Source organism: Bos javanicus, chromosome 16 (assembly GCF_032452875.1).
Source record: "Bos javanicus breed banteng chromosome 16, ARS-OSU_banteng_1.0, whole genome shotgun sequence".
NCBI lineage: Eukaryota > Metazoa > Chordata > Mammalia > Artiodactyla > Bovidae > Bos > Bos javanicus.
In genome coordinates, this window is record NC_083883.1 from 29,628,313 (window position 1) to 29,652,625 (window position 24,313).

The 24,313-nt window shown below is 48.5% G+C and overlaps 1 protein-coding gene and 2 long non-coding RNA genes across 4 annotated transcripts; 1 reads left to right on the top strand and 2 right to left on the bottom strand.

Moving 5' to 3' along the window:
* Nucleotides 1–2,119: 2,119 nt before the first annotated feature.
* LOC133227643 (uncharacterized) lies at nucleotides 2,120–5,039 on the bottom strand. The gene is made up of 2 exons (XR_009729898.1): nucleotides 4,949–5,039; nucleotides 2,120–2,441 (listed from the first exon to the last, which is right to left on the bottom strand). It is a non-coding gene; the product is annotated as an uncharacterized LOC133227643 (long non-coding RNA).
* Nucleotides 5,040–5,079: 40 nt separating this feature from the next.
* On the top strand, nucleotides 5,080–13,769 carry LOC133227644 (uncharacterized). 2 transcript variants are annotated; one of them, XR_009729899.1, is made up of 4 exons: nucleotides 5,169–5,254; nucleotides 5,630–5,674; nucleotides 12,924–13,112; nucleotides 13,389–13,769. It is a non-coding gene; the product is annotated as an uncharacterized LOC133227644 (long non-coding RNA). The 2 variants fall into 2 exon arrangements; XR_009729900.1 differs by lacking the exon at nucleotides 5,630–5,674 and having other exon boundaries at nucleotides 5,080–5,254.
* On the bottom strand, nucleotides 13,480–17,496 carry PYCR2 (pyrroline-5-carboxylate reductase 2). The gene is made up of 7 exons (XM_061382394.1): nucleotides 17,258–17,496; nucleotides 16,936–17,006; nucleotides 15,694–15,873; nucleotides 15,378–15,599; nucleotides 15,081–15,173; nucleotides 14,731–14,894; nucleotides 13,480–14,165 (listed from the first exon to the last, which is right to left on the bottom strand). Exons 1-7 carry the CDS (start codon nucleotides 17,322–17,324, stop codon nucleotides 14,000–14,002), a joined length of 963 nt encoding a protein of 320 aa, XP_061238378.1. The 5' UTR covers nucleotides 17,325–17,496; the 3' UTR covers nucleotides 13,480–13,999.
* Between the last annotated feature and the right edge of the window lie 6,817 nt (nucleotides 17,497–24,313).

Consider the following 24,313-nt stretch of genomic DNA (forward strand, 5'->3'; position numbering starts at 1 on the left):
CGTTGACAAAGGTTGGCCTGGGAGCTGGGTTTTGCGGCTTGAATGCAAACCAAGGGAGCCTGCAAAGGGGAGTGGACTCAGCACAGGCCTGTGCTGTGTGATCTTGGGCAGCCCAGGACCCGCTCTGGACAATGAGCAGTTAGACCTGTATAATCTTCACGTCCCTCCAGAGACTGCTTCTCAACCATGGCTGTCTCCTTCAGATCGTAATCATCCCAGATGTGCCTCTATTTTATTTCCACTCCATTGTACTGTTTCCCCTAAGAAGATCCTGAGATGTGTTAGTTCAGTGTCAGCAGCAGTTGAGTAAAACAAAAGCACCATCGGGGTATGCATGTGTGTGTGAGTGTGTGCATGGGTGTGCAATCCCCTTCCTGACCACAGCCTGACCAAGGGCAGGACCTCAGACTCTAATTTCACTACTGCCATAGAGCAGCTTGTGGTTCCAGGAAAACGTGTTCTTTTTTTTCCCTGTGTTTTAGTGGGAAAACTGGTTGCTCCCGCCAGGTGGCCCTGAGGTCCCCAGAATGTGTTCAATAAGAGGTCCCTCGGGCTCCACATGGGAGCAGTTAGAGGTAGATTCCAGACATGGACAGGATGGGGAAAGAAAAGAAACCAAACTGGCCCCTTTGGAAGTGGCTCACATGCCATCTCTGGGTTGGGCTGGTGTTCCAGGTCCTGTGGTCAGTGGCTCAGTGCCTCGGTGATGCTCAGACCACCTCTGCCCCAGGCTTGGGCTCGGCCTGAGGTGGACTATGCGCTGATGGGGGTGGACACACCTGGCGAGAGCCTGCTTCCCTGTGCCCTGGCTCTGCAGCTGTCATGCCACCAGGGGGGTGGTCAGAGCAGCAGGAACCCCTTCCCACAGCTCTGGGGAATGGCCTTCACCCCCTCTAATGAAGACACCACAGCCCCTGCTGGTGATGACCAGAAGTGCCTCCATGACTGCACTGACCTTTGTCTGAAGCAGGTCTGACTGATGTTTTAGCAGCTGGAGGTGGCCGCTCCAGCCACTTTCTCCTCTTGAGCACTCTCCCATTTCCCAGAGTTCTGCGTTCAGGCACATAGCCCCCATCACCCTGGTCCCCTCTCCCTGGATTACGTGGAGCCTCCCATCATTTGCCAGCTTCAGGGCTTCTGCTTAATCCTTGTCCTACGAGCTGCCACTGCACTGCCAGAACACCTTCTCCGGCCTCCCAGGCTCTCTCTGGTCCTTCTCCCCTCAGCCCTTGAATCTCCACGACCCCCACACTCTGCTTGTGGTGGGCTGAGCCCTCACTCCCAGCGCCTCAGAATGTGACTATGCTTGGAGACAGGTCCTTTGAACAGGGGATTATGCTGAAATGAAGCCATTAGCATGGCCCCAATCCAACCCGATGGGTGTCCTTATAAGAAGGGAAAGTATTGGGTTGGCCAAAAAGTTCCTTTGGTTTTAAAGTAAAAATAAAAGACACATTTTTCATTTTTCACCAAGAACTTTATTGAACAACTATTCACCGTTATGTTCCACCTACCTTCTGCCATTTTTCAGGCAACTTCATAATTCCATCTTCTTAAAACATTTTATCTTTCTGAGCAAACAACTGTCCCAAGTGCCTTTTAAAGTATTCCAGGGAATTGACATTTTTTTCTATTTATTAAGAGAATTTTGTAAAGATCAAAATAAATGGAAATCTGAAGGTGAAGTGTATGGTGAGTACGGCAGATGAATCAGAACTTTCCAGATAAGCTGTAACAGATTTTGCCTGGTCATCAAAGAACGCGAGGTCTTGCGTTATCCTGATGGGAGATCATGCTTTTTCTGTTGACTAATTTCTTTCTGTTAAATGCTGCTTCCAGTTGGCCTAATTGGGAGCAGTACTTGTTGGAAGTAATCATTTGGTTTTCTAGAAGGAGCTCATAATAGAGGGCTCCTTTGGCAATCCCACCATATACACAACATCATCTTCTCTGGATGAAGACTGGTCTTTGGTATGGTTGGTGGTGATTCATTTTGCTTGCCCCATGATCTCTTACATTCCACATTGTTATACAGTATCCACTTTTTCATCACCCATCACAATTTGTTTTAAAAATGGAATATTTTCACTGCATTTAAGTAGAGATTCACACACAGAAATACGGTCAAGAAGGTTTATTTCGCTTATGTGGAACCCAGACATCAAAGTGATTAACATAACCAAGCTGGTGCAACTGATTTTCAGTGCTTGATTTGGATATTTTGAGTACATCAGCTATCTCCTGCATCACATAACATTGTTGTTCTTGATGTTTCAATTGCATCGCTATCAACTTTAACTGGTCTACCTGTGGCGCATCCTCCAGCAAGAAATCTCTAGTACGAAATTTCACAAACCCCTTTTGACATTCAGTCAGTCACAGGACCTTCTCCATATGCTGCACAAATCTTTTTTTGCATTTCAGTTGTATTTTTACCTTTCCTGAAATAAAAAAGCATAATATGCTGAAAATGTTGCTTTTTTCTTTCATCTTCAATATTAAAATGGCTACCCAAAAACTCCGGAGAAGGCAATGGCAATCCATTCCAGTACTCTTGCCTGGAAAATCCCATGGACGGAGGAGCCTGGTGGGCTGCAGACCATGGGGTCGCGAAGAGTCGGATATGACTGAGCGACTTCACTTTCCCTTTTCACTTTCATGCATTGGAGAAGGAAGTGGCAACCCACTTCAGTGTTCTTGCCTGGAGAATCCCAGGGACGGGGGAGCCTGGTGGGCTGCCGTCCATGGGGTCGCACAGAGTCGGACATGACTGAAGCGACTTGCTGCTGCTGCTGCTGCTAAGTCGCTTCAGTTGTGTCCGACTCTGTGCGACCCCATGGACGGCAGCCCACCAGGCTCCTCCGTCCATAGGATTAGCAGCAGTCAATTTTTTTGACTCATCAATTTTTTTTTTTAATGCATGCTGGTAGGACAACTGTCACAATACAATGTTACAAAATTGTTTCAAAAGAAGTTAAAGACAACCAGGTGCTACTAGGGGCTTCCCAGCTGGCGCTAGTGGTAAAGAACCCGTTTGCCAATACAGTTTGCCAATAGACATAAGAGTCGAAGGTTCGATCCCTGGGTCAAGAAGATTCCCCCTGGAGAAGGGCATGGCAACCCACCCAGTGTTCTTGCCCGCAGAATCCCATGGACAGAGAGCCTGGCGGGCTACAGTCCATGGTGTCGCAAAGAGTTGGACACGACTGAAGCGACTTGGCATGCACACAAGCGCTATTACAGCCATCTCACAAGAAAAGAATGAACGAATATTTTAGCCACCATAGGACACAGATGCAGAGAAGGCCTTGTGAGGACACAGCAAGAAGGCAAATGTCTACCTGCCTAGGAAGAAACAGACCTTGCTGACACCACAAATTGGAGCTTCCAGCCTCCAAAATTATGAGACAATAAACACCTTTTGCTTAAGCCATCCAGTCTGCAGTGGTTAGTTAGAGTGGCCCTAGCAAGCTAATATTTTGCTTTTCTCACACAGATGCCCACAAAGCTCCAACTCTGTTTAGCTCTAATGTATGGCACTGGGTTGCAAATCCACATCTGGTTCTAGAAGCTTCTTCTGAGGTTGCTCTTCAGAGGTCTCCACCTCACCCTTGCCTCACCCCAAGTGGAACTCCTGACAGCAGAGAGGGGTGAACACAGGCTCTGGCCTCTACTGCAGCCCTAGGGCAAACAGGTGAGCCTCGATTTCCTCCTTGTAAAAGTGGGGATCAGAATGCCCACTCAACAGAGGTGCATGCAACGATCTGGGAAGAATTGTGTAAAGGCCTAGCCCTGGGTTTGACCCTTACTTGGGACTCAACAAATGGCAGCTGTTGTTTTTATTATTTCTCTTAAACCTGACCCAGTTTTTCCCAGGTCAGTTCCTAGAGCCACCAAGCCGGGAGTCTTGGAGGGGCCTCCACACCCTCTCCCGCCACGTGCCTCCCCCACTCCTGGAGCTGACCTGTGTTTGCTTCATTAGCTCAACAATCCTTATCCAGCACCTACTAAACAACAGCCATTATGCTGTCCTCATTGAACAGGCAGCCTGGAGGAAGCCTGTGGGCGGGAAGGAGCTTCAGCTTATCTGCACCTTCATTAAACAAATTGATTTTTAAACAATCAGCTACTGGAGAAGGGGGTGTGTTGAGGGAAGTGAGGGAGGGATCCTTAAGCCGGTGGATCACCCTCTTCAGCTGGTCTCTCATCTTTTCCCCAGATAGTGGCAAGACTCAAGTTACAGTTCCTGGAGGCTTCCAGAATTTCCTTTCTTTAGCAAACATAGACCTGATCCCTTCCTGCTTAAAATCTCCCCGGCTGCTCCTGCTTTCAGTGGGCCCGCGTCTACACAGAGCGGCGCGTAGACGGTCTCCCGCCTATCGTCCAGTCCGGCACCCTTCACACTTGCCAAGTGAGAGTCGCTGGGCCTCTGTCCACCTCCAGACCTGGACACAGGCAGTGCTTGTCACCCCGGTGTCACTCCTCAGTCCACTTTTGCTTGTAGCCACCTCTGTCTGGAGAACTCCTGTTATCCTTCAAGAACCATCGCCAACATCCCTTCCTTCATCAGATTTCCAAACACCTCTCTGCTCCCAGGGTGCTTCACTGCCCCCATCAGAGCATTTATCACCTTGTAATCTGGAGTTTGCAGTGACTTATTTGTGTCTATTTCCCTGCTAGATCAGGAACCCCATCAGGGCAGGAAGAGACCAGGTCTGATAACATTTGCTGCTCCGGGGCTGGGCACACAGTGGTGCCCCTGGTGAGCAGACTGAATGAAGGAATGGCAGAAAGAAGCAGGTGGTTCGAACTAAGCCAGGTGCCTCGTGCGCCTCCTCCCACTGAATCCTCACACAGCTGAGGAGGCACAGGGTAACAGGAGAGCCAGCCACCCTCTCTGCCCTGCGTGGCTTGGGATACTGACACCAAACCACAGAGCGTCCCGTACCTGAACAATTTGTGTTTTCTGGGTCCACAGTGAGCTCTACATGAACATACATTGACTGGTCATCACGCAGGTATTCTTCTCTGGTCTTCATCTTTTTTCTGGTCTATCTCCATGGATACCTGGGAATGTTGGCTGTGACCACAGTCAGCTCAATTCAACAACTGTTTCTCAAGTCCTGGGCAGTGGCTCCCACACTGCTGAGGCTTGGAATCGCTGATTCTGAGGTTTTAAGTTGGAGATGAGGATCTGCCACATTTACGGAAGTGGAAAAGACAAGGAGAAGCCATTTCCAGTGGCGGAGATAGGGTGAGCACAGTGAGGGGCATATGGGGAAGGACAGGTCTGGGGCCCAGATTTTCGAGAGTCAAGGGTAACAAGATTGGAAATGAAAATGCTAGTTTCCTCTACATTTCCCTTAGTTTACAAAAAGGCAGGTGACAGGCTGGTTTGAGAACCAGGTCTGGAGCCAGTGGTGCCCAGGGAACAGGGACCATGCGCACACTTGGGCCTGAGCTCCAGCAGGCCCTGGCTCTGGATCTGTCGTGCTTAATTTCCCTGAGTTTCAGATTCCTGCATGATTGTAGTAAAAATAACAGCAAACTCCAGTCATTAGCTCTCACCTCCTGCCAGACACCAAGCCCAGCCCTTTATCTCATCTAATCCTCATCTCAACCCTCCCAGGTGGGGACTGTTATCATCCTTATGCAGCAGATAGGAGCCTGGAAGGTAAGTAACTTGCCCAAGGCCACAGGACCACTGAATAATCTGACTCTCAAAGCCACTTTTTTCTCCCCAGTTTTATTGAGATATAATTGACATGGAGCACTGCGTAAGTTTAAGATGAACAATATAATGATTTGACTTACATACATCATGAAATGGGCTTCCCAGGTGGCACAGTGGTAAAGAATCCACCTGCCGATGCAGGAGATGCAAGAAATGCTGATTCAATCCCTAGGCCAAGATGATCCCCTGAAGCAGGAAACAGCAACCTGCTTCAGTATTATCGCCTGAAAAAAATTCCATGGACAGAGGAGCCCGGCAGTTTACAGCCCATGGGGTCCCAAAGAGTTGGACACGACTGAGCGACTGAGCGCAGCACACATCATGAAATAGGCTTAGTGAACACCCATCATCTCATAAGATATTAAAGAAATAGGGAAACATTTTTCCCTTGTGATAATAACTCTTAGAACTCTCTTAACTTTCATTTATAATGGTACAGCAGTGTTAATTACCTTCATCATGTTGTACACTACATCCCGTTGTTCAGTCGCTAAGTCGTTTCCGACTCTTTGTGACCCCATGAACCGCAGCATGCTAAGCTTCCCTGTTCTTCACCATCTCCCAGAGTTTGCTCAAACTCATGTCCATTGAGTCAGTGATACTATCCAACCGTCTCATTCTCTGTCATCTCCTTCTTCTCTTGCCCTCAATTTTCTCCAGCATTATGGTATTTTCCAATGAGTTGGCTTTTTACATCAGGCGGCCAAGTACTTATTTATTCAAGGCTTCTTCTTGAGCAAGACTGTTGTGTATGGTGTGTATTGACTGAGATGACCTCTGAGAAGCCTGCATCCTGGGGCCCTTGAGAAAGTGCCTGGGACGCCCAGGGGAGGAACCCAGGTGTGGGCATCCAGGTTTCTCGCTTTTCCCACCAGGGAAGATGATGCTGAGGAGAAGAGGGCTAAGGCTGCCCAGCAGAAGATGCAGGTGCTTCCCTCCGTACCAATACTAAGCTGCTTTGTTACGTGAATACATGCAATCATATACTGCAGCCAGCACGCAACGCACCAAGCTGAATCCGTGCCTATGACCGGTTTTTCCCCAGGGCACAGGCGCTCCGGCTTTTACAGCAGGAATCACACAGCCTGGGTGCTCAGCGGCTGGCGGCTGGCGCCCTCTAGTGGCGCTGGGAGCCTTTCCTAGGCAGCTGAGCGGTCGGGATGGGTCTGGGCAGCCAGGACAAGCTTCCTCCTGGGCCTACTTTGTAAAGGGTATCTTTAGGAGCCACCTACCTACTGTTGCTGAGAACCCGTCTGTGAAATGAGTGGGGGAAAACTGGAAAGAGGACTTGGAATCCAATAGCTGCAATTCTGGCCTCGGATCCTTCCCGTTGCCTTAGCTCTTCCTGTTTGAGATGGGGGTGCCCATAACCTCCCCACCGCCTCTCAAGATCCTGTGAGAATCCTAATGGACATGATGGGTGACAGCACCTTGCCAGCTCAATAGCACCACTAACAAGCAAAGTAGTGTGTTCATAAGTGAAGTACGAACAGAGTGGGGTCCAGGATGCTAAGGACCCGTGAAGGGCTGGGAGCAGGGGAAGGAGATGGGGCAGAAGAGCCAGGGGGACGGGAGGCATCTGCAGGAGAGGAGGTGGTGTGAACAGGGGGGTATGGCGGGGCTTCCTGGGGACAGGCCCACGTATGTTGGGCAAGGGGAGCCTTCTGGGGGAGAGGTGGGCAATGGCTTTGGAAAAGGAAGCCATAAATAACTAATTGCTCATTTCCTTTCTCTTAATTCAAAATGACAGATTAGTTTCCATACTAAAATGAAAAATTAAAATGTTTACTTCTCTGAGAGGGTCTCCCAATGGCTTGGTACCCTCAAAACAAGATCTTCATCCCCAGTGAAGGCTGTAATGAGGCCAGTCCTGACCCTGCTGTGTTCTGGGTTCCTTTCCCAGGCACCTGCCAGGGACCCCTGCATTTTATCCCCTGCCTGCATCCCTACCCAGCCTAGTTTTCTGGTCATTCCTTGTGTTCCGGCAGGAAGACCCCTCATCTAGGTCAGTCAGTGAGGGCAGCTGTGCTCGGCTGAGGCAGGACAGTTCAGTGTTTCAGAAAAAGGATCTTGGTTTCTAGCATCCAGGCTTTTCCCTTCATTGGCTTTGTTCATACCAGCTCTAAACCTCAGTGTTACCATAAATAAGATGGGGAAATAGTAACTACATCATAATTATTCATTTAAAGATTAAATGAGATCACTTGTATTGCAAGTGATATAATAGAGTGCCTGGTACTTAGGAAGAAAATATGTTAGTTTATTAAGGAAGTTTCTGTTTTAGGTTATAAATAAAATGCTGCTTGACAAGAAATGTTGACCAGGCTTCCCTTCTCAGGAAAGGGGAAACCTTGCCTTGTGGGGTTGCAGAAAGGGGCAAGGTGGGAGGGAGAGGAGGACGTTGGGGGTGAGAGGTGGGGGGCGGGACACAGACCTCCATGTCAGGGCAATGCTGTCATCTGCCAAGGTGCCACCGGGCTGTGCTGTGACTCAGGCTTCACTAAGGCTTTACCTGAAGCAGAGACCACCCTGGGAGAAGCGCAGACCATTAGTGTTATTTTTCCATTTTAATGGATAATAATCAATTGAAATCAAAGCAGATGAATGACTTGCATGAGGTCATCTGGCCAGTGAAGATTAGAACCCAGACCTTTGATTCAGGGTGACTGGAAACTGAGAGGTGCAGAGGTTTCTCAGCATCTCCAGGTCACCGCTACTGACATACCTCGATTGATAAGAAAAGTCTCTGATGTCTCATCAAAAGTATTACTGCTGCAGCCCACCGAGTGCATTTCTGGTTTTATTTTCAAGGAAGAGAGCATTTATCCATGTAGAAAGTGTGTTAGTCTCTCAGTCGTGCCCGACTCTCTGCGACCCCGTGGACTGTAGCCTGCCAGGCTCCTCTGTCCATGGAGTTCTCCAGCAAGAATACTGGAGTGGGTTGCCATTCCCTTCTCCAGGCAATCTTCCTGACCCAGGGATCAAACCAATGTCACTTGCGTCTCCTGTATTGCAGGAGGACTCTTTACTGTCTAAGCCACCAGGGAAGTCCTATTGAAAACTGTTAGGAAATTGATTTCCATTCCTGTCCCTTTTTACTTAAACATTCCTGAGGTGCTTCCCTCTTACCTAAAAGACTCCAAAGCAATATGAAATGGCTGATACCTTTGAGGTGTCCTCATGCTGAAAAAGCTCTCAGGTAGCCCTGGGGGAGGGACAGGGTGCACTAACTGAGGTGGCCTCAAGACAGAGTGGCGAGGATAGAAATTCACTGTGTCCCTCACATCCCAGCCAATCAGGCATGAGCAGAGCATCTCACACGTGCTCAGTAAATACTCACTGATTGAATAAGAGGAAGCGGTAGCCCAACAAACAGTGGATTACCAGATCCAAAGACAGGCTGTGAGCTGCATGGGGCTTTCACCTCAGTAAACCGGATGCCTCAGGAGGCACAGCAAGAAATAGCCCAAACTGACATTTTTTAAATATATATATATATATATATATATATGTTATTGAAGTATAGTTGACTTACAGTGTTTTAGGTGCACAGCAAGGTGATATACATACATATGTATATTATTTAAAAAATTATTTTCCACTGTAAGTTATTATAAGATATTGACTATAGTTCCCTGTGCTATACAGCCGAAACTGACATTTAAGCAGGAGAGATGTTGTTCATTCATTCATGACTGCAGGCATTCATTCAGCTGCGTTTACTGGGTGTTAAGCTCTAGGACCAGGAGGGATGGTCTATAGCCCAGCCCGCCCCCGACCGCTGGAAGCACCCAAACTGGCGGGGGAACCAGACAGGAAAACAGATGATTATCACGCGACGGACGTGGTGTCATTAGAGAGGAGTCAGAGGTTTCACAGGAGCCTAGAGCCAGGCTCCAGCCCATCCTGAGGGCTCGAGACCCAGAAGGTGGGCTGAGGTGGAAGAAAGAGACTGATGCCCAGAAGACCCATCTGTCTACCTTTGCCAAGGAGGACATGCTCATGCCCAGAGTGTTCCTGGATGCAGTTCAAGACGAGAGTGGGGCACTCAGGTAGTGCCAGCCCTGACTGACCACCTCAAGATGTGTCATGCTAGAGCACTGCACAGCCAGGGCAGCCTGGCAGCCCCTGAAGGTTTGCAGGATGTATTTGGTGACTAGGTGACACCTTCATACGATTCCTAAATCAGTACAGTACAGAAAGGATTATAATGAGATATCTTACTCCCGCACCTGCCCCCATCTGCTTCCTTCCCTCTGTCCCCCAGTACCCCGCTTCTTGGTGTCTGTGTAGCCTTTGAGGGTTTCCTCACCCAATTTTGTATCCCCACTTTCATTTTTAAAATTTATTTATCTATTTGGCTGTACGAGTCTTAGTTGCAGCATGCAAACTCTTAGTTATGGTACATGGGATCTAATTCCCTGAACAGGGATCAAATCCAGCCTCCTGCATTGGGAGCTCAGAGGCTTAGCCACTGGACCACCAGCAAAGTTCCCTCCCCATCTCTTACGTAAAGGTAGCACACCATCCACTCTGGCTTAGACCTTGCATTTTATTTTCAGAACACTCCTGATCTCACATTGACACAATATCCATTCTGCCTACGTTCTGGTTTATTGGTGAAAGCAAGCACAAGTTAAGGCTTTAAGAACTTAGATACAGAGGAAGGCCTGTCTACACCACGGGAACGCTGAGGGAAGAGGCCAGGCAGGCTCTCCTGTGTGCCTGCCCAGAGAGTTGCTTAGTAACTGACGGTCACATGGGAACAAGGATGAAGGAGGGTATGTTTGTGTCCCACAAACGGCCTGCCGGTGGGGATTGGTGAAAACATTTTTCAGTCTTTCAACCATGGAGATCCTGTCTGCTTATCGTAAGCAACAATCTAAAGCAAAATAAAGAAAGAAATTAAGTAAGAAAGTAACCTCAATCCCACTTCCCCAAAGTAACTATTGCTAACATCTGGGCCAGAGGTTCATGCCCCCATTTCACAGGAGAGCAAAACTGAGGCAATGGATGCAGGAGTGCTGGGGGTTGGTGTCCTGAGAGAAGCCAGTTATGAAATGGGGTTGCACCTGCTCTAGGCCCGGCTGCTCCCATAGTTGGGGGAACAGGGAGGGCTTGGTGCGGGGAGAGGGTTGGTTGGCCCCTTCCTCACTCTTTACCTGTCTCCGTGCTGTCCCTTCCTCTGCCTTCTCATGTTTTCCACTTCTCCTTCCTGTGTCCACACCTGTCCTCGGCCCTTGTGCAATTCAGAACAAGAACTGAGTCTCACTGACTAGGGCACACCCCGGCCTTGCAGGGCACTCGGCACAGAGGGCGTTCAGCACGCTTCTTGAAAGGCTGCGCTGACCTCCAACACCAGCTCTTGCTCCTAAAAGGTTTGCAGGGGGCATCTGGGTGTTCTCCTGGTGGCTCAGGCCACACGCTCCGGACCTTCTGGCCAGGGTGTCCACTGGGAGCTGCCAGCCCCTGGCTCTGCCTGCCTGCGTCTCCTGCCCCTGGACAGTCAGCCCTGTAAGAAGGCGGGCAACTGAGGTGGCAGGCCTGAGGCCCTGTGGAAAAGTGACCGGAACTGTTTCCCTAGAGGCCCTCTTTACTCATGCCCTGGAGGACTGGGGCCATAGACATCCTGAGTGAAACCTAGTCCTGAGCGTACATACCTGGTCAAAAATCAGAAGCAAAGGGCGGGGGGTTCCTGAGCAGGTGAGGACTCACCTGAGCCAGGTGGACTCATACCAGGCATGACTGGGGCCTGGCGGTTAGGAGGTCCTCAGTAAATGTATGTTGGTGGATTTAGGTCTGGGAGGGGGGTGACCCTGCAGGGGGTGGAGGAGATGAGGGGACAGTATCCTGTCACCTAAGACAGCTTGTCAGCAGGCTTGGTGCAGAAAGGACAAAATTTGGTATCAGACATGGATTTGAGTCCTGGTACCACTTCCTAGCTAATTAAACTAGGGAAACATATTTCCTTTTTTTTAAAGCTTTATGAAGTATAACTTACATACCATAAAATTCATCACTTTAAGTGTACAATTTGACAACAATGTACAGGTCTTTGCAACCATCTCCATAATCTGATTTTGCCTGCATTCTTAGTTGGTTCAGTTGTGTCTGACCCTTTGCAATCCCATGGACTGTGGCCCTCCAGGCTCCTCTGTCCATGGGATTTCCCAGGCAAGAATACTGGAGTGGGTTGCCATGCTCTCCTCCAGGGGATCTTTCCCACCCAGGGATTGAACCTGTGTCTCCTGCATTGGCAGGTGGATTCTTTACCACTGAGCTACCTGGGAAGGCCTGTAGCATATGCATTTCTCATTTATTATTGAATAATACCCATTGTGTGTATTACAGTTTATCCTTTCATCGGTTTTTCAACATTTGGGTTATTTTCGATTCTTAGCTGTTTTGAGTAATGCTGCCATAATATCCATGTGTAAGTTTTTGTGTGGATATATTTTCTTCTCTCAGATTGGTACCTACAAGTGGAATTGCCTGGCCACTCTGTTTAACTTTTTGAGAAACTACCAACTGTCTTCCAGTTGCTGCACCATTTTACATCCCCACCAGAGATACACAAGAGTTCTAACTTCTCCATATCCTTGACAACATTTGTCATCCTTTTTAATGAAGCGCCACACTAGTGGGTGTGAAGTGTTATCTCACTGGGCTTTGATTGAAAATGGTAACCCACTCCAGTATGCTTGTCTATGGACAGAGGAGTATGGTGGGCTACAGTCCATGGGGTCACAGAGTTGAGCATGACTGAGCAATTAACACTTGACTTTCATAACTAATGGGGTTGAGCATCTCTTCACGCACTTATTTGCCATCTGTAAATCTTCCTTGGTGAGATGTCTATTAACATCTTTAGGGGCCACTTATTTAACCTCTTACTCTTAAAAAGTCTAGCACCTAAAGCCATGAAACTTTATGTAGAGGGTTTGCAAAGGGGCTGCTGTATGAGGCGCTTAAAGATGAGTTTTCAGTATTGTTGTACTTGTCACTTTGGCCCCATGGGCTCACGGGTTTGGAGTTGGAGCCCAGCTGCCCTCCCTCTTCACTGGAGGGTGAAGGACGAGCTCCACCAGCACCAGGGTCCACATGTTCTAGATGTTTCTACTGAGCCATTCCACACGGTCTCATTTCATACTCACCAGAACCTTTTGAAGGATGACCTCTGTATTTACAGGGATGAAATCCTGTGGTCAGAGATACTCAGTAACTTCTCCGTGGTCACCTAGTTAAAACTGGTGGAAATTAAGACGTGAACTCAGAGCTGCTGCTGAAGCCAAAGCCACAGGCAGGTGCTGCTGGGGAAGAGCACCAGGCATACAGCCTGCACAGGGAAACCACAGGACTGACCAGCAACTCAACTGGGGTAAGTCGCTCATCTCCTCTAGCCTCAGTATCTTCTATAAAGTGAGGAAAAGAATAGTTCCTCCCTCGGAGGGCACTTGTCTGGATCTGATGCAGTGCTTGGCCCACTGCAAGGCAGGCAGCTTCCTCCTGTCTGGGATGCCGCCCACTCCCCGCCCCCCCCAGAGTGGGGATGAGCATTGGCCCACCTGACCCTGGGGCTGGGCTGGAGCAGAGTGTCATTCAGCTGTCAGGGCCTGGCCCCTTATTTCTTCTCATCCCTACTTCCTGCCTATAGATAGTGCCCTCCTGCTGAAGCCAGGAACACCTGGCAAGGAACTCGAGTTCTCTAAGATGATGATTTGAGATTACGCATAAGAAAAGCAAGGTAATAAAAAATAAAACTTTATTAAAGCAGCCAAACTTAGCAACATTGAATAACACATTTTCAATGGTATACCTGTGAAGCAAGAGTTAAATATAACACAGTCTAAGATGTGCATTTCTGATTGTGATAATTCTAAGTCACTCACTTCTTTTCCTTTTACCAATTCAAAAAGTCCTTGTCATGTTTCGTACACCTTGACTCAGCAACAAACTGACCCTGCTGTGGGCTCCAGTGGGAGGACCCCAGTTGAAGGGGTCATCCACTGAAGGTCACCAGGCCTGCCTACGCAGCTGGGCCTCTGAATGGAGTCCCAGCCGCCCTCTCCTGCAACTGTGTGAGGTCTGCAGGGCTGCATCTGGTTTCCAGCCACCCCTTCAGAGCATCTTCTAACACGAGACAGGAGGGGAAACCAGTGCTGCTGGGTCTAACAGACAGAAGGAGGTTTATCATGAGGACCTAAAGCTGATTGAGCCCCCGCAGCTGAGGGCTCTGGACACAGGGGAGAGCAGACCCAGGCTGCCTTAGTCCTTCTTGCCTCCTGGGACTGGGCTTCTCGTGAGGAGTTTCCCTGAGCTGGTTGGGGTCAGTGTGGTCACTGTGGGGGATTCCAGCTTCACTCTGTCCAGGAGGGTCTTCTTGAGGGCAGCTGGGGAGATCTTCTCTTGGTCAGCCATGGACTGCAGCTCTCTGCAGGCAAAACCCCAAGAGGTTGAAGGAGCTAGAGCTAGATACACAAGGTCTCCCCATCCACTTAACCCCAATCCTTGTTGACTTGATACCACCCGAACTTAGAACCCCAAACCAAACACTCCCCGAAACTTCTCAGAAGTGCTATTTAACTAAGTATGGCTTACTACACGGATGCAGAGCTTCAAGTGGTATCTGTGATCAGCTAGGGAGAGAGAGAGTGGGGAAAAAAAAAAATCACAGAATTGGGGGTCAAAGACTTGAAGTCTAATCCTACCTCCATCACTTACTAGCTGTTTGACTTTGGGAAAGCTGTTATCTCTAAACCTCAACTTCCTCATCTGGAAATCAAAGTTAAACCTCAGTTATCAGAACTGTGTAAGAATTACATGAAGTAAGGCCTGCAAACCCTTAAGCTAACAGAGTCTAATAAGTGGGTTATTAACAGAGCACAGACTCCGGCACTGCTAATGGGACCACAGAAGGCAGATCGTGTAAGACACTGACAGCCCACACGGGGCTGGCTCCAAGTGGAGGGCCTGGGTGGAAAAGGAGAGCAACCCACCGTGTTCGGATACAGGAGGCCTCAACCGCATTGATGAGCAGGGAGCGGAAGCCCCCGCTCTCTAGGAAGTGCAGGGCGTGGATGGTGGCCCCCCCAGGGGAGCACACGTTGTCCTTGAGCTGGCCGGGATGCTGTTCTGAGTCCAGCAGCATCTTGGCAGCTCCCTAGGGCAGGAAGGGCCATTAGAGGAGAAGATTGCAGGTGCCCCTTGGGATGAGCTTCTCCAAACACACTCCTCCCCAATCCCTACCCCAGCTTCCCCACCAAGCCCTGCCCTGGCTCAGAGAGCCCTAAGAATCCCATCCCATCCCCACACCGGGGTCCAGAACACGCAGGGAGAAGATACTAACCAGCAAGGCCTGGGCCCCCAGTCGGACGGCCAGGCGCCGTGGCAGGCCCATCTTCACCCCACCGTCAGCCAATGCGTCCAGGGCCATGAACGCCTGTGAAGACACTCACTGAGCCCCGGGGCTGCAGGTACTCAGGGGCACACACTAGGGTCTCTTCCTGACAACTAGCTCCAAGGGTCAACCTCCTCCACCAGACAGCCTCGCCCAAGAGGTGGGCGACACCCCCAGCCCAGGCTTGCCTGCCAGCCCAGCTTGCATCCCAGGGTCCCCAGAGGGCTGAGTATATGAGGGCCTCACATAGGCAGGCCCGCTGCCGCTGAGCCCTGTGACGGCGTCGATCAGGTCCTCCTCCACCTCCGTGCAGAAGCCCACGCTGCTCATGAGCTGCTCCAGGAGCTGTCCGTCCTCCACCAAGGCGTGGGTGCCTGTGGCATACACTGTTGCACCCTCCCGCACCAACACAGGTGTGTTGGTCATGCAGCGGATCACCTTGGGTGCCGGCTGGAACGCCATCAGCTTCTGGGGTGAAGGCAGAGGGCCGAGTGAACTGCCAGTCCCACCAGCACCCACCCCCTCCTCCCACCAACAGGGGCGCCGGGGCTGAGATGGACACCTTTTCCACAGAGCTGATGGTGACGCCAGCCGCACAGGACACCACGATGTGCCTGGCCTGGACGTCGGCCCCGATCTCGTCCAGGATGAAGGGGATGATGTGTGGCTTCACGGCCAGGAACAGGACGTCACTGTGCCTGACCGTCTCCTTGTTGCTCCGGGTCAGGTTCACACCCATCTTCTGCAGGAGGAGACCACCAGGCTCACACTCTGTGGCAGCCTCATGAGCCCTGGCCCTCTCAAGGAGCAGCTGAACCCCTCCAAGCTCACGTGGCCAAGGGCAGCCTGGAATTCCCTGCCCTGTTCCCCTCAGAGTTTGCCCCTACCCCCATTGCCTCGAAGTTTTCCAGTGTTGCTACTGGGCAAGTGAGTGCTGGACATGGACAAGCTTCCCCATGGCAAACAGGAAATCGCTGTCCCCCATCCCCACCAGTTCTCTGGCACCCAAGGCACCCCTCTGCCAGGTGAGACGTCTCCATGGTTGAAAAATGGCACAGGTAAAGGGAAAGGTGAAATGCTGGTGCCCAATGGTCAGAAGCAGGGCTCTATCCCAAGCCTGGACACTTGTTCATCAGGGTGCCTGGTCTCTGTGTGGTCCAGGGGTGGAATGGAGGACACCCCTCTAAGACTTCACACTAAGAAACAAGGCCCTCCGGTGATGACAACCCCTGCCATCCCAGGCCCAGACACTGCCTGTTACCTGCCGCCTGCCTCGTTAGCCATCCTCTCCCACACTGCTCAGGTTCTGGGTGAAGACTTGGGATATTCTTTGTTTAGAAAGAGGAAAAACTAACTTGCCAGGTTCTTTCACAACATGCTCATTTACGCCTCAGAATAGCTCAGCAAAGTGACTACTGTGGGCTTCATTTTATAAATGCGGAAACTGAGGCTCAGAGCACCTAAGTACCTTAACTGCTTAAGCTAAGTACCTCAGCTAAGTACCTTAACTGAGCTAGTGGATGAAGCAAAGTGAGTATTTTATTGGGTACCTACTATGTGCTAGGTGCTTTTCACACATCAAAATCTCAACTAACCTTGTGTCTGGATTGGAACCCAAGTCGACCAACCCCAGTCGTGCCTGGCTGCTCGCACAACCCTGAGCTCCCCCAGGAAAGATGCAGGATAGTGATGCTCCTGGTGGGAAGGTCAGCGCCGGCCACGGAACAGCACAGGGGTTCAGCTCATCAGGCCACCCTTCTCCTGGGTCTCCACCCTCTTCCCCAAACCCTCATGCCCCACCTACCCTGAGAGCGGACACCGTGGGCAGGTCCATTTCCGGGGAGCTGGCTATTATTTTGTGAGCCGACAGGATGCCTACAGAAGACAGGGCTTTTCAACTAGGGCTCATGGCCCACCCGGTTCCCATGTTCTCCCTGGGAGAGCAGAGTCAAAACCCACGCCACTCCGACCGTTATGGAGACGGTCGCTGGTGACCCCCTCCCCCTTAATCCCCTAGCAGACGCAAGTTCCCCTTTCTTCATTCCCTCACGATCGTGCGGCGGAGGGCGGTCACAAGCTAAGCTGTGGACCTTCCGCGCACCCGCCTCCCGCCTTCAGGCGCTTACCTGCGGCCGTGAAGCCTCGCGCCAAGGCGCAGGCCAGCTGGCCGGCGCCGATGAAACCCACGCTCATGGTTATCCGGGCTCCGCGTCTGCCCGGCCGCCGCAGGAGTCCGCTCAGAGGGGCCCTGAGAGAAACGTGGAGAACCGAGAGCGTAGTCGGCCCGGCGACGAGGAGCCAGACCCCACGAAACGCTCGCAGCTTCCGGCGTCTATTACACAACCCCGCCTCTCTCACGCTCACCTACGACGCCACAGGGTTCCAAACGGCCCCGCCCTGCCAGGGGGACCAATCCACGGCCGGGACGGGGACGTGTGCACGCCTTCTGACACGGGATTAGTGGGCGGAAGCTCGGTCCCAGCGCGCGAAGCCCGGATCTAAGCGTCGCGGACGCCCCCGCCCTGGGTGTCCCCGGATCCCCGCCCCCACCTCCGGGCGGAGATTGCCGTTGGCACCCGTGCACTGCCCTAGGCTGAGGCCGGCGGCGAGGTCTGGCTTATATTATTTCTGGCGCTGTCCGTCAGCCGCCTTTCGAAAGCTAGAGAAACTCTCCAGGTTGCTGATTTGAGGGGACGAATGTGACGCTCCCGGTGAGGCTTTAGACTGGAGCGTGGAGGCCCGTGGGCTACAAACCAGGCTTCTCGGTGCACCCGGGGATTATCTAGGTTGGAGCTGGGAGTTCCCCTGGTACTGCCCGCACCGTCTCGGCACGCGCGGGGAGGCGGTGGGGAAGCCCTGGTTATTTACTTGAACTTACGTGAGTCTGAGTGAACTCCGGGAGTTGGTGATGGATAGGGAGGCCTGGCGTGCTGCGATTCATGGGGTCGCAAAGAGTCGGACACGACTGAGCGACTGATCTGATCTGACATGGTTTACGCGATTGGTCTTTCTTAACTAGGATTGCAAACAGAACCAGTTCCTCTGTTTAGGAAATGATGGGCTCCTTCAGTTCAGTCGCTCAGTCATGTCCGACTCTTTGCGACCCCATGAATTGCAGCACGCCAGGCCTCCCTGTCCATCACCAACTCCGGGAGTTCACTCAAGCTCACGTCCATCGAGTCAGTGATGCCATCCAGCCATCTCATCCTCTGTCGTCCCCTTCTCCTCCTGCCCCCGCCTCCCAGCATCAGGGTCTTTTCCAGTGAGTCAACTCTTCGCATGAGGTGGCCAAAGTACTGGAGTTTCAGCTTTAGCATCATTCCTTCTAATGAACACCCAGGACTGATCTCCTTTAGAATGGACTGGTTGGATCTCCTTACAGGCCAAGGGACTCTCAAGAGTCTTCTCCAACACCACAGTTCAAAAGCTCAGCTTTCTTCACAATCCAACTCTCACATCCATACATGACTACTGGAAAAACCATAGCCTTGACTAGACGAACCTTTGTTGGCAAAGTAATGTCTCTGCTTTTTAATATGCTGTCTAGGTTGGTCATAACTTTCCTTCTAAGGCTCCTTAGGACCTGACTAAGGTATCCCCCCGACCATGCTACTTGCTTTCAAAAGCTTCACAAATGTGATGTTTACTTTTTCATCACTAGTAAATTTAAGAGAAGTGATGATTTTGAACTGTGGTGTTGGAGAAGACTCTTGAGAGTCCCTTGGACGGCAAGGAAATCCAGCCAGTCCATCCTAAAGGAAATCGGTCCTGAATATTCATTGGAAGGACTGATGCTGAAGCTGAAATTCTAATACTTTGGCCACCTGATGCGTAGAACTGCCTCATTGGTAACTTTCTCTGATTAGCAAATAATACATGCATATTGAGAAAAAGTTGGAAAATACAAAAAAATAAAAGTAAGAAGTCAAAATCACCCATAGTCATACTTCCTAAGGATCGTTTCTTGCAGGCATATTTGGTACATTTCCTTACACATTATTTTCTGTGCATACAGACCTTTTCCATCATTGGAAATAAATGATACACATATGGTTTTGAAATTTCTCTGCTAGATATACAATAAATATTTTCCAAAGTTACTAGAAAGTTATTTAAAATAAGATTTTGGTGACTACTTAGTAGTCCATTGTACAGATGCTCAGTCACTCAGGTTTTATTTTCTTATGATGACCTTGCTGACTAAAGATCCATTTTGTTTGTGCAGTGGCCCCTGCTGTGGCTCTCATGACCATTATGTTTGATGCCTATGAATTTCCTTTGGAAGCAAGTGTTTATAACAACAAGTAACAAGTGAAAGTCACTCAGTTGTGTCCAACTCTTTGCGACTCCATGGACCATACAGTCCATGGAATTCTCCAGGCCAGAATACTGGAGTGGGTAGCTGTTCCCTTCTCCAGGGGATCGTCCCAACCCAGGGATCAAACCCAGGTCTCCCACGTTGCGGACAGATTCTTTTACCAGCTGAGCCACCAGGGAAGCCCTGGGCACAAGTGTTGAATAGATGAGATAGGATGGGATGGGATGGGACAGAACGGGACAGGACTTCCTCACCACCCAGCCACTTAGGACACACCCTCAGGAATGGTCAGAGGCTGATGCTTCTATTCAACCACAGACATACACTCTCCTTGTCTGGTACCTGTCTTCTTGGGTGCCTACTCTATCCCTTTACTCCATCTGAAGGGACAGAGAAGCCCAGAAAGAAAGTGGGGAGTTTGCTAAGATTCCAAGATTGCCCACCTCACCTCTCCTCTGATCCTCTCATCCACCAGTCAGATGGGTTCAGCTGTTCCTGCCCTTCCTCCCTTCTCACCCCCCACAGTCCCGCCCCCTTGTTCCCCTTTAGCTGTCCCAGGAAAGTGGGCCATGCTTCATTTCTTCAGTCTCAAGGCCTTCCTGGTCTGTCTCTGGATAGTAGGTTCATTTGTCCTCATGTTAGGGGAAACACACTGATTGAAACTGCCCACCCTGGCCAGGCACCATAGTAACTATTTGCATGAGTTGTTTTATGACAGGAAGTCCTGGTAAGGAACAGGGAACTAATAAGCCACCACCAACCGGAAGAGTTCAGGAAAGATCAAAAGGAGACACCACATGTCCAACCACCTCCCAGAATTCTTCTCTCTGGCATCCATCTTGGCTGAACAAGGTGTGCACCACCAAGAAGGACTCTGAGTCAGAATGATTGGCTAAAGACAACCTGGAAACTATCCCATCACCATAAAACCCAAGACTGTGAGCCATGTGGCAGAGCAGTTCTCCTGGGTTCCCTTACCCTACTGCTCTCCACCCAGGTGCCCTTTCCCAATAAAATCTCTTGCTTTGTCAGCACATGTGTCTCCTCGGACAATTCATTTCCAAGTGTTAGACAAGAGCCCAGTTTTGGGCCCTGGAAGGGGTCCCCCTTTCTGCAACAAATGGCAACTCTGGCGGGACTCTTCTCTGCGACTGATATCCTGACCACTCGGGGTACTCAGGAGCCAGCTTGCCTGCCAATGGCTGCAAATGGGACCCAGTGGCTGCAAATGGGACCCTTTTGTCCCTGGTCTCCTCCTGATGTGGACAACTGGCCAGAGTGCCCTGACCAGTAAGGAACAAGAGACTTTATTGACCTCTTTCCCCTGCCCTCTCTCTTTCCTTTCCTTACCCCTTCTTATCTTTCCACTTTTTTCTAGTCCGCTGGTCCTGGATGCAGGAATCTGGTGGAAGGGCCTCAGCCTGAGCTGAGGATTGGCGACTGATCACCTCCACTTGGTAGAGAACTCGAATTCTGTTCTGGGCAGATTTCTGGTAGGGCCGAGTTCCAGTCCTCCCTTCTCTGGAGGCCCAGGGTAAAGTCCCATAACGCCTGGGTATCTGCAGGTGGCAGGAGACGTCTGTAAGGCCACCCCTTTCACCCTCCTCTCCCACCTCCTCCCTCTTCTTTCAACCTGGCTTCCTTTCCTCCCTTTGAAATGTTTGAAGACCTGAGATATGTTCCTTTACTCTGTTAGTACTTGGATCTAAAGTTCTGTGTCTTTATAGGAGGTTTTCTGAGAGACTGTATTCTTGTATTTAAGGGAGGGTCTGAAGAGGACTGCCAGGTCTATATGTGTGTTTTAACTCTGTGTTCTGTGTTGTGATTTTTGATGGCCATTTTGCTTTGTCTGGCCACCATTTGGTTTAGACCTGCTGCCATTTTGATTTTCTTTCCCTGTGCCTTGAGACCAGGGCTCTGGCTCTGTTCTTAGGAACACTTATCTAAACCATCTCTAATCCCTGAGACTGAGGAAAAATGGGAAACAGCCTTTAAAAGTTTTATTTATTCCAACTGTTTTTTATAAACTAGTAAACTTTATATTGTAATATCCAATTCATGACTAAGCATAGAAAATAAAGCTAGATCTTGCATTGTGTCTGTCTAAATATGTCTTTGCATGTCTTTGTCTCTGGATAGTATTTGTGAGGTTAATTTATAAATGAGCTGTATTTAATTGGCTTAAAGAAAAGTAAGTGCTTACAAATCAAATAATTAAATAATAAATTCCAAGTTCATGTGAACTGGGAAATATTCAGTATTAAATACCTGATATTAATGTTTGTTTGTTGACCTATCTAATTATAAACATGTCTTAGAGTAATTAACATTAAGTAGAATATTCTCATCGTACCTAGGCTTAATATAAGTTAAATATTATCATATCTGTTACAAGTTTGTCAACAAGGAAACTACCTTGAGTGAAGAAACTTCTAAAAAAATGTAAATGAGATATGAGCTTTTGGATAAACTCTATTAGGAATAATTATTCTTTAGAAATATCTGTTTAAAATATTCTCTCCAGATGGGCATAACTTGAATTTCTAAGGGTTGTGCTAAACAAAGTGTTGGAAGTCTGTTGCAGAGTTAGGGTATTTCCAAATAAAATAAGATTTTGAAACATTTACTACTAAACGCTAATTTCCTTTTACAGAGAAACAGAGATTTGGGACTATAAATGAATAATGTTTGGTGCCATCCTAAAATGTTCTAAGAAAGCAGGAGTTTCAGAAATTATCACTGTTGTTTATGCTCCCCAATCTATAAAATGCTAATATAAAAGTTAGTTCTTGGTTGCTAAAGAAAAGTAGGAAATGTGTTTTCAGTAAAAAAAAAAAAAAAAGAATGAAAAAATGCTAAAAAGAGTTATGCATGATCAGAATTTTCTAGAATTGGATTACAATTAGTTAGATAAATGGATTTTCTTAGGAATGACACAGCCATAAGTGAAGGAGGAAACAGATAGAGCTGGACTCCATCTTAGGCCAGGCTGCGAACGTTAGGCTACACACATGGTCACCCTCCCAGTGGACTCTGAACTTTGTGCCTGGTGTCTACAGAAGCGGCATACCAATGGGAAACCAGACCCCCCGGATAAAAGAGCCTCAGGACTTGTACTTGGACTCTCCTTTGCCTAAAAGAATATGCTAATTATCTCTGTAACAGAACAAAGTTGTAAATTTCATTATGTTTATCGGGATATGACCACAGTCCTGTTGATAAATGCCCACTGTTTATCTAGTCTTGTGACATGTGAATCATGGGTTAACTTTCATCGTATCTCTCTTTTACCTTGTCCAGACTAGTTTCAAGGAATGTGGGGAGGTGGGTTTAAGCAAGTACACTTAGGGTATATAAAGTGAAAAAAAAAGTAAAGTGAAGTCGCTCAGTCGTGTCCGGACTCTTTGCGACCCCATGGACTGTAGCCTACCAGGCTCTTCCATCCATGGGATTTTCCAGGCAAGAATACTGGAGTGGGTTGCCATTTCCTTCTCCATAGGGTATATAAGGTTTTCACAAAAACCTGGCTAAGAGGATACTCTGCCTTGGGCCCGCCGGTGTAATAAACTGAACTCCAGTATCTGCATTGTTCTTCTGAGTGAGTTTTGTTTCCCAGAACGCATGGCTACAACGTAAGAAAACTGGTTAGAGCCAACTAGGTCCAAGATGGCAGAGCTGACTTTCACTAGACCTTGAGCCTTGGTATTTATGCCCATTGTGACATATCAACAAGCTAAATGACACACCCAGCAACATTAACTAAATCTGACCAAATGTTCTAAACCTTTTTAATTGATCTTTTCAATAAAACTTACTAAATCGAATTCTTTTGAAATTCTTTTGACCTCTAGCTAACTTTGGGGTGCTCCAGAGGGCCCCTGAAACATCCCAAAGAGAGATATTGAACTGTGTTTATTTGGTTGGTTAAATTACATGGAAAAGATTATCAAATGAGTAATAAATCCCCTTATGTTATACTGTATGATAAAATCACTAATACAGATATCCTAGAAATTATATGGAGTTCTTAACATTCTGATATGTCCTGGTATTATAATGGAAAACCTGATGACTTCACAAAAGTTAACAAAGGACTGAATGAACCAGCGAATATGTTTATAACTTTTATGGTTTCTATCTGAAAAATTACAGGTTTGAATCTTGTGTTTTCCAGGAGTAGGGAAAACCTTCCTCTCAAACTAATTATGGCAATAATTTGGTAAAATTATATGTTATAAACAAAACAATTATATTTTCTCTCTGACTCCTCCAGAGATTTGAAACTCTTAGGTTTCCACTAAGTTTATCAAATGAGTTAGGAAGGTTATCTCACTAACAGGTACAAAAACCTCAAGGAACTTTTGAGACCTCAAAAAGGGAAGAATTCACCTAGATTTGTTAGGCAAAATCTGTGATAAGCCTTTGGTGTGAGTTTCCTAGCCCTGTTTTGTTTTAAAAGTTCAGTCTGAGACTATAAATGTTTAAGCAAAATAAAAAGTCTATGATCAATTATGGTTATATAAATCATCAGACTAAAATTAGTGAGAACAGACCTATTTTGCAAACAAGCTGGCCTTAATTTGGTTATATTTGATAAAAATGAGGGTAATTTTAGGGAGAAAAATTTTTTTTCAGTAAATGTTAAATCCCAGTTTGTTAATGGAGATCTGCATGTAGAAGACTCATTTCTTGGATAGTTCTTTGCTGTTATGTGATGTTAATGTAAAATTTAATTGAATTCTTAAAGAACACCCTAAGTTTGTTTCTGAAGCTTATCTCAGTAATCTATCTTTGGATGAAGATCAGATGCCTCATGACCTGCAACCAGGACTGGAAAAAGACATAATTTAAAGGACTGTCTCCA

Bases quoted from the DNA above. Each gene is read 5' to 3' on its own strand.
- PYCR2 (XM_061382394.1), bottom strand. From the start codon at position 17,324: ATGAGCGTGGGTTTCATCGGCGCCGGCCAGCTGGCCTGCGCCTTGGCG. The intron at 17,007-17,257 runs GTAAGCGCCTGA...TGTCTTCTGTAG, and splicing joins GCGAGGCTTCACGGCCGCAG to GCATCCTGTCGGCTCACAAA. The intron at 15,874-16,935 runs GTAGGTGGGGCA...CTCCTCCTGCAG, and splicing joins CCACGGTGTCCGCTCTCAGG to AAGATGGGTGTGAACCTGAC.